The sequence below is a fragment of the Calonectris borealis genome, chromosome 12, assembly GCF_964195595.1.
Source record: "Calonectris borealis chromosome 12, bCalBor7.hap1.2, whole genome shotgun sequence".
In the NCBI taxonomy this organism is placed as follows: Eukaryota; Metazoa; Chordata; class Aves; order Procellariiformes; family Procellariidae; genus Calonectris; species Calonectris borealis.
The window spans coordinates 22,312,790-22,321,492 of NC_134323.1; the positions used below are offsets into that span (position 1 = coordinate 22,312,790).

The 8,703-nt window shown below is 72.4% G+C and overlaps 1 protein-coding gene across 1 annotated transcript; it reads left to right on the forward strand.

Moving 5' to 3' along the window:
- Nucleotides 1-1,617: 1,617 nt before the first annotated feature.
- On the forward strand, nucleotides 1,618-8,582 carry SPIRE2 (spire type actin nucleation factor 2). The gene is made up of 15 exons (XM_075160733.1): nucleotides 1,618-1,840; nucleotides 4,651-4,688; nucleotides 4,986-5,345; nucleotides 5,670-5,750; nucleotides 5,825-5,989; nucleotides 6,087-6,173; nucleotides 6,308-6,431; nucleotides 6,524-6,693; nucleotides 6,801-6,951; nucleotides 7,072-7,205; nucleotides 7,587-7,721; nucleotides 7,793-7,860; nucleotides 7,960-7,987; nucleotides 8,089-8,204; nucleotides 8,288-8,582. The coding sequence occupies exons 1-15, from the start codon at nucleotides 1,624-1,626 to the stop codon at nucleotides 8,496-8,498; spliced, it is 2,085 nt and encodes a 694-aa protein (XP_075016834.1). The 5' UTR covers nucleotides 1,618-1,623; the 3' UTR covers nucleotides 8,499-8,582.
- Nucleotides 8,583-8,703: the final 121 nt, after the last annotated feature.

Below are 8,703 nucleotides of genomic sequence, written 5' to 3' on the forward strand. Positions count from 1 at the left end.
TCCATCATGGAAATGGGAAGCTCATCATGACGAGAGCTTTAATTTGCTCTAGCTGACCTTTCACGGCGGGCCGGCTGTCCTTTCTGCTCTGCCAGAGCCGTTCTGCCCGCCCCACAGGTCTGGAGGCACGCGCTGGTGCCTGGGCATGAGCCCGCTATAGGCACCATGCCACGCCAGCCTTTCCTGCTGGCTGCAGGACGTTGTCCCCGCCACACCATGTTCCCATGGGACATCATCTCCCTAGAGACTCCTCATCCCGGTGCCTTCAGCTGGCTTCTGCTGCTCCTGGCTGTGCCCAAACCATGCTGCAGCATCCAGAGCTCTTCTCCTGCCCGGCCTTTCCTCCCAGGCAGTGTTATCGCCCCGGCCTGGCCCCTTCCCTCCGCCGGCTCCCCAGACCAGCCGAGCCGACCTCCCCAGGGCTCCCCTCCCTTCCCACCACCCTGCAGCCTCTGCAGGCGTGGAGCCGGCGGGGCGGACACCTCGTTGCTGGCATTCTCGTGGGTGCTGGTGGGGAAGGGTCTCTGCCCTCACAGGCGGCCAGGAGCTCGTGGCCATGTTTCCCCTGATGTCCCCCTGGCCCCAAGGCCGTCGTGTCCCTACACCTGCCCGCCCCACGCGTGGCACGTGGGTTCCGTGGGATGGCTGCCTGCGAGCCAGACGCTTCACGGCTCTGGGCTGGGGCCGCACCATGTGCCGCAGCCACCCTGGACCTCTGCGGGAGCAGGAGCCATAGCCACATCCTGTGGGGGGGGTGTCCCCCAGCAGCACCTTGCAGCCCGCGCCCAGCCCCCAGCCCTCATCCTGGGCACTGCATCCTGCACCCTGTCACCTGCCCTGCACCCTGGGCCCTGCGCCCAGCCGTGCGCCCTGGGCCCTGCAGCAACTCCTGCGCCCTGCGTCCTTCACCCTGCGCCCCATGTGCACTTGTGCACCCAGGTGTGTGCACTGCACCCCATGACCTGCACCCAGGCCTGTGCCCTGCACCCCGCACCCTGTACCCTACACCCTGCACCCTGTTACGCTCCCTGCACCCAGTCCTGCACCCTGATCCTGCATCCTGCCAGCCCGGGTGGGCCATGCCGTGCTGAGCCGTGCCGTGCCGTGCCGAGCCGTGCCGTGCCGTGCCGAGGCGTGCCGTGCTGTGCCGAGCCGTGCCGTGCTGTACGGAGCCGTGCCGTGCCGTGCCGTGCCGCGCCGTGCCGTGCCGTGCCGTGCCGTACTGCAGCGTCCCGTCCCGTCCCGTGCCGTGCCGTACCGAGCCGCCCTGTCCCGTCCCGTCCCGTGCCGCGCCGCGCCGTGCCGTGCCGTACCGAGCCGCACTGTTCCGTCCCGTCCTGTCCCGTCCCGTGTCGTGCCGTGCCGCACCGTCCCGCCCCGTCCCGCACCGAGCCGCGCCGTGCCCCTCGGCGTCGCCGCGTCCGCCGCGTCGTCTCCCGGTGGGCGCCCCCGGCGGCGGCGGGCGGTGGCGCAGGCGGGGCCGAGCCGCGGGCGCGGGGGCGGGCCGAGCCGCCGCCAGCCGCTCCGCTCCGCTCCGCTCCCCCCGCCCCTCCCGGGGCCCCGCCCGCCCGTGCGGCGGCGGCGGCGGCGGCGGCGGCGGCGGCGGCGCGCGGGGATGGGGCGATGGCGCGGGCGGGCGGCGGGGCCCCGCGGGAGCTGTCCCTGGAGGAGGTGCTGAAGTGCTACGAGCAGCCGCTGAACGAGGAGCAGGCCTGGGCGCTCTGCTTCCAGGGCTGCCGCGCCGCCGCCGCCGCCGCCACCCCCGCCGCCGCGCCGCTCCGCACCGCCGACATCCGCCTCCGCGGCGACGGCAGCGTCGTCCTCCCCGCACCGCCGCCCGGTAAGCGACCGCCGCACCGCAGCGCGGGGTGGAGCCGGCGACGGGCAGCGCCCGCGCGGAGAGGGGGCGCCGGCACCGGGAGCGGGGCACCGGGACTCACGGGCACCGGGACTTACCGGCACCGGGAGGGGGTGCTGCACCGCGCCGCCCGCCCCGGGAGGCCGGCGTCGGGGGGGCGGAGGGACCGGGGATATCGGCAGCGCGGGGGGGGCACCCGCAGCGGCCCCGGCGGGAGGGACCGGCACCCGTGGGGAAGGACCGGTACCGGCAGCCGGGGATGGGCAGGGGAACCGGCACCGGCAAGGGGTGGGGGGGCAGGCACTGGCGTCGCCGGCACCAGCAGCAGGGCACCGGCTGCGGGAGTGCGGCACCGGAGAGACTGGGAGGATGGGCGAGAGGGCCGGCACCGGCACCGGCACCGGGAGGCAGGAAGGCGGCTCCGGCAGGGATGGGGGCGAACCCCAAGCCCCGGCCCTGGCAAGGGGGACCGGCACCGGACCATCGCTGGCACTGCGGCGCAGGGGGTGGCCGGTGAGTCGGGGGTCCAGGGCTGGTGTGGCACCGGCACCGGCAGGGCCCGGCCGGGTGATCCGGTAAGGGTGGACCCGGGCTGTGGGGGTGTGCAGGGTGCCCACGGGTGCTCACCGGACCGGGACCCACCGTGGGGCCGCAGGACACGGAGCCCGTAGGGGCGGGCAGGACACACGGCAAGGGCGGACAGCCAGACACGGGGACACACACGGGCACACCCGCCGCACACGCCCGCACGCTCGTGGACCCCGTCCCCAGCTCGGTGTGTCCCCGCGGGGCCCGGCCCTTGCCCCCCCCCCGGTCCCCGGGAGGGGCGTTTTGGGCAGCGCCGTCCCGACCTTCGCCCCCCGGCCGGGCCCTCCCCACGGGCGGCCGCGCTGCCGGGCAGGGCCGCGGTGGTTCCGGGCTGTAATTAGTCTGGGCCGGCTGCCAGCAGCCAGCCCGGGCGGCTCGGAGCACCCCGGTGACAGAGCGGCGGCCCCGCGGCTTCACCCGCCCCGCCCCGCGGGGACCGAGCCCGGTGCTCAGCGCTGCCGGTGGCCGGGAGCTCCCGGTGGCAGGGCCACGCACAGCCACGGCACGTGCCCACGTCACACCAGCGGTCACACCAGCTCTGCCGGTCGCGCACGGCCCCACACCCTTCTGTGAGCCACCGCGGCCACTGTGCCGGAGCCGGTGCCACCGTGCCACCTCCTGCTCCCAAAGTCCTTCCCGTGCCAGCCTGAGCCATCTCCCCAGGGGCATGTGGGCCCTTCGCTGCGAAGCCCAAAGCTGGAAGGGCTCCAGGTGCCTCCCAGCACCGCTGCGGGTGGCGGCACCGGCCCGGCACGCAGCGTGGCAGCTCCACCCGGGCGCGGGTGAGCCGGCAGCACCCGCCTGAGCCTCAGCCGCTCCAGTTCCCTGTCCCATGGGAGCTCCTTCCTCGGCTGTGCCGCTGTGGCTGGCGGGAGCTGCTGGGATTAGCCAAGCTCAGCCCGCCGGCGCGGCTCCCTCCGTGTTTGCCGAGCTGCGGTCAGTGGGAGGGGGCTCCAGCTGGGCACCGGGCACCGGGTGTCGGTGGCAGTATCCCAGGGGATGTGCTGCCACATCCTGTCCCAGCCAGGACAGAGCATCCCGGGGCTGGCGCTGCAGCGGGAACCGGGCATGGCCTGGGGACGCGGGGGTGATGTTGGGCTCGTGCATGGCACCACGGCAAGACTGGACTCTGCATCTCCGCTGCTTGCGCTGCCCTTCCCACGCGGAGCCTGGCCTGGCCTCTCCGGCAGGTGCTGGCTGGGTCCACGCAGCCACGGATGGCACACAGCTGGCACACAGCCGGCACGTCCCCGCAGCTGCCGCATCGATCGGCTAAATGGAGAGCTAATGGCCAGCGCTCCCCTGGGCCGGGGAAGTGGCTCTGCGGCCGCTATTGGGAAAGCGGAGCCAGGGGTCCCGGGGGCACTGCCCTCGGAGACACTACAAAAGCCACTCCTGCTCCTCGTCCCGTGGGCATCTGGCTGCCGGGGGGGTCTGAGCTGCCCACGAGCGTGTCCTGGGCTCGTGCGTCTGTGTGTGTGTGTGTGTGCGCGATGCTCCGGCTGTGCTGGCTCTGCAGTGGAAAGCAGCATCGTTTGTTGGGCACAACCTGTCGCTGCAGCCCACACCAGGTGCCCGGGCCGTGTCCTGTGGGTGATCTGCGAGTCCTCACTGCACCTCTGCCTGCCGGTGCCCATGCTGCCGGTGCCCACACTGCCGGTGCCCACAGTGCCAGTGCCCACACTGCTGGTGCCCACAGCCCAGAGGGGTGCAGGGGGCATTTCCCTGCGGGTGCAGAGCTCTCGGCTCCATCCAGCCCTGGGGGTGAGGGGTACAGGGGTGTCACCACTGTGGGACCGAGCAGCTGGTGCCTGTTTGGGCTCGTTGCCCAGGGCCAGCGTCTGCTGCAATGCCCAGCGAGGCCTGCCATGCTCGGCCAGGCAGGGAGGGCAACGGAGGCTGCACCACCATCTCACAGCCGGCACTGCCTGATGCCGAGGCTTAACACACAGGTCCAGTCCCCGTTGTCCCGTGGAGCTGTGTCCTGGGACCAGGTCAGGATGGGACCGGCTGGGGTTGGGGGTCCTGGCCAGGTTAGGAGCTGCTCGGGATGGGACCCGCTCAGGGTGCCCCTGCCGGGTGCCCCACAGCTGGGGCTGGGTGGCTGCAACATCCCCGGGGTGCAGGAGAGGAGGTGACGCCGAGGGGGGATGCCCAGCACAGGGCCGCGGGTGCCAGCGGTGACTCTGCCCTCCTCCCCCCAGGGCTGCCCCCGCTGCTGACGCCCTCTGCCGAAGCCCAGGTACGTGGGGGCCGGACGCCCGCCCGGCCCCGCTGCAGCTTGCTGGTGACTTCTCACTGGTCTGCCATCGCACCCCGGCTGGTGCAGGGGTCCCTGGGTGGGCACTGCCGCCTGCCCCCCTCGCCCTGCGGTGATGGTGATGGGGTTCTGCGGTGCAGCGGGGGGGATGAGACCCAGCACCGAGGGCTGGGGGGTGCAGGGGGGCAGCTGGTGCTGGCCATGTGTGCCAAGGGGCTCCCCCCGGCGCAGTTGGTGCCGGGGTCTGGCTGGGGCCCAGCGGGTGCCGTCTCCCCGCAGATGGTGCAGTCGTTGGGCTTCGCCATCTACCGGGCGCTGGACTGGGGGCTGGACGAGAACGAGGAGCGGGAACTGAGCCCGCGGCTGGAGCAGCTCATCGACCTGATGACCAACAGCGACTCGGAGGACAGCGGCTGCGGCACGGCCGACGAGGGCTATGGGGGGCAGGAGGAGGAGGAGGAGGGGGGTGAGGGGCCGCCGCGCGCCGTGCGCACCTTCGGGCAGGCCATGCGGTGCTGCGCCGCCCGCCTGGCCGACCCCGCCGAGGCCCAGGCGCACTACCAGGCCGTGTGCCGGGCGCTCTTTGCCGAGACCGTGGAGCTGAAAGCCTTCCTCGCCAAGATCCGTGATGCCAAGGAGGTGAGCATGGGCGCCTGGCAGCACCCTGCTGGAGAAACCGCCCGTGGGTCCAAAACACTGGGGTGAGCGCGGCGCTCCCCTCTGCCTGCCCCAGCCAGGGCTGCCGGCGCTGGTGTTTGGCCATGCACCCTCTCCCGGGGTGCTGCGCCGTGGCACTGCCGGCTCCCACCTGCCCCAGGCTGGTGCCGGTGGGGATGGCTCGTGGTGGGGATGGGGGTGCTTTGGGGGTGCACGTCGGTGCTGCGGCCCCTTGGCACAGTCCCGGCCAGACCCTCGGTGCTGCCAGGCGCCGGGGCAGGGTGACAGCGTCTCGTGCCGCGGCAGATGCTGCAGAAGCTGAAGGAGGACGAGGAGGCGGAGGAGCGGCCAGCAGCAGAGCTGGGCAGTCTGCGCAACACCGACTGGGTACGGCAGCATGGCCGGGCGCGGGGCTGTGCCAGAGCCGGGCGGGGGCTGATGCCGTGTCTGTCCCCCCCCAGGCCCGGCTATGGGTGCAGCTGATGCGGGAGCTGCGGCACGGCGTGAAGCTGAAGAAGGTGCAGGAGAAGCAGTTCAACCCCCTGCCCACCGAGTACCAGCTCACCCCCTTCGAGATGCTCATGCAGGACATCCGTGCCCGCAACTACAAACTCCGCAAGGTCATGGTGAGCACGGCCGGGCCGCCCCCGCGCCGCCCCCCGCCCTGCCACCGCACCACCCACCGGCACTGACAGCGCCCACGGCCCCTCTGCCCTCTCCCAGGTGGACGGAGACATCCCCCCCCGGGTGAAGAAGGACGCCCACGAGCTCATCCTCGACTTCATCCGCTCCCGGCCCCCACTGAAGCAGGTGAGTGCCGGCCGGGACACCTCCGTGGCATGGCAGTGCCCAGCCTGGGCATGGCGGGTCCCATGGGTGCCATCCCCACCTGGTTGGCCCCGAGCCACAGCTGCTGCCTGAGGTCCCATCCATGTCTCCTGCAGGCGTCGGAGCGGCGGCTGCGGCCCCTGCCCCAGAAGCAGAGGACGCTCCACGAGAAGATCCTGGAGGAGATCAGGCAGGAGAGGAAGCTTCGGCCCGTGGAGATGCCGTACCGCGGCCAGAAAGGTACTGGCACCCCCTCCCCGCCGTGCTGGCCATGTGCCCGGTACAGGGCAGGTCCCCGTCGTGTCGGGACTGAGCCCCGTCCCCGTCCGCAGGCTACAGCTCCCTGCCCTGCATCCCCCACGCCTGCTCGGGCCGCCTGGCCTCCAGCTCCTGCCTCGAGCTCTCCTGGTCCCCAGCGAGCGCCGCGCCGGCGCGCCCGCGGCCCCGCGTCCTGCTCAAGGCGCCCACCCTGGCCGAGATGGAGGAGATGAACATCTCCGAGGCAAGAGAGGAGACCCGGCGGGGCGGGAGGGTGGAGGTTGGGGGACACGGGAGGTGCCGGGGGGACGAGGAGGTCCCCGGGGTGACGCGGTGCCTGTGGCCTTGCAGGAGGAGGACTCTCCGGGCACGGAGGTGCCGCTGAAGCGGGACCGCTCCTTCTCCGAGCATGACCTGGCGCAGCTGCAGAGCCAGCTGGGGGGCGGCCAGGCTGCGCCCCAGGAGCCGGAGCCGCTGCAGCCTGAGCCCCGGCCCCGCTCAGGTACCCGCCGGAGGTCCCCAGCCCCGCGACACCCCCATCCCCCCGTCCGCAGGGTGGCTGTGCCGTGCCCGGGCACCGGGCAGCGTGGCCTTGCCACGGCCTCCCCGTCCCTCCCCGCAGGCTCCGTCCCCGCCAGCTGCCACCCGCTGCCGGATGGCTCAGCACCGCCCCGGGCTGCCCTCGGCGCCGTGGAGGAGAGGCCAGAGGACGGATCCGGCGCTGCCCCCGGCACCAGCTCCAAGCACCTCTGGCTGGTGAGTGCTGGTGGTGGGGCTGGGCCGGGCTGGGGACAGCGGGGCTGGGGACACAATGAGAGCATGACCACGGGCACACGGCAGCCTGGCACGAGGGCACAAGCTGGCTGGGGGGGTCCCCATGGCCTCCCCAGTCCCTCTGCACGGGATGCGGGACTTGAGGCACACTGTGTGCCCTGTGCCCGTGCCAGAGAAGCTCTGCCGATGCCAGAGAAGCTCTGCCAGTGCTGGAGAAGCTCTGCCTGTGCCAGGAGGCTCTGCCTGTGCCAGGGATGCTGTGCCCGTGCCAGGAGGCTCTGCCCACGGCACAGGGATGCCCCAGGCCTTGCCCTGTGCCGCAGTCCTGCGGCAGACCGGGCTGACGTCCCCCCTCGCCCGCAGGAGTTCAGCCACCCCGTGGAGAGCCTAGCGCTCACCGTGGAGGAGATGATCAACGTGCGCAGGGTGCTGGTCAAGGCCGAGATGGAGAAGTTCCTGCAGAGCAAGGAGCTGTACAGCAGCCTGCGGAAGGGGAAGGTGGGAGCCGGGGCCGGAGGGGCCGAGTGCCGCCCGCCCGGCCCCCGGCTCTCACCCCCCTCTGCCCGCAGGTCTGCTGCTGCTGCAGGGCCAAGTTCCCCCTCTTCTCCTGGCCCGTGGCGTGCCTCTTCTGCAAGCGGTGAGCGCCGCGCCATGTCGCGCCGTGCCGTGGGGCCGGGAGGGTGGCGGGAGGGTGCCTGCGATGGCCCCGCTCACCGGCCGCTCTCCATGTCCCCAGGTCTGTCTGCAGCTCCTGCAGCCTGAAGGTAAGGGACTGGCTCCGGCCGGTGCCACTGTGTCCCTCTCCCTGTCCCTCTCCCTGTCCCTGCCCGTCCCCGTCCTGCCCTGACGCCCGCACACCCGGCAGATGAAGATGCCTTCCAAGAAGCTGGCTCACATCCCCGTCTACGCGCTGGGCTTCGAGAGCCTCCCGGGCTCGCTGCTGGCCAAAGCCCTGCCGCTGCGGAGGAGAGAGACCTTCCAGTGAGTCCCGCGGCCCTGAGCCTTCCTCCCCCCTCCTCCTCCTCCTCCTCGGGCCGGGGCTGACGGTGTGCCCTGTGCCGCAGCTCGCTCCCGGGCACGTGCTGGCGCCGGGTGGAAGAGGAGTTCCCCCACATCTACGCCCAGGGCTCCGTCCTGCGCGACGTCTGCAGTGACTGCGCCGGCTTCGTCACCGACGTCATCTGCTCCAGCCGCCGCAGCGTGGCCGTCCTCAACGCCGCGCCACGCCGCGCCGCCAAGGCCCGCTCCCTCTACGGTGACTCCTGGCACAAGTGAGGGGCCCGGCGCGGGGGTGCCGGCTGCCCTGGTGCAGACCCTGCTAGCAGCCACCCGGATGTACATATATACATAGGACGTATACATACAGCCTCTATATTTATATACCTTACGGACCAGGGGGAGGCGAGGAGCAGCAGCATGGCGGGGTGCCTGCCATACCCACTGTCCCCTCCCGCCCCCGCCGCCGGCAGGATGCTGGCAC

Bases quoted from the DNA above. Each gene is read 5' to 3' on its own strand.
- SPIRE2 (XM_075160733.1), top strand. From the start codon at position 1,624: ATGGCGCGGGCGGGCGGCGGGGCCCCGCGGGAGCTGTCCCTGGAGGAG. The intron at 5,990-6,086 runs GTGAGCACGGCC...GCCCTCTCCCAG, and splicing joins ACAAACTCCGCAAGGTCATG to GTGGACGGAGACATCCCCCC. The intron at 8,205-8,287 runs GTGAGTCCCGCG...CCTGTGCCGCAG, and splicing joins CGGAGGAGAGAGACCTTCCA to CTCGCTCCCGGGCACGTGCT.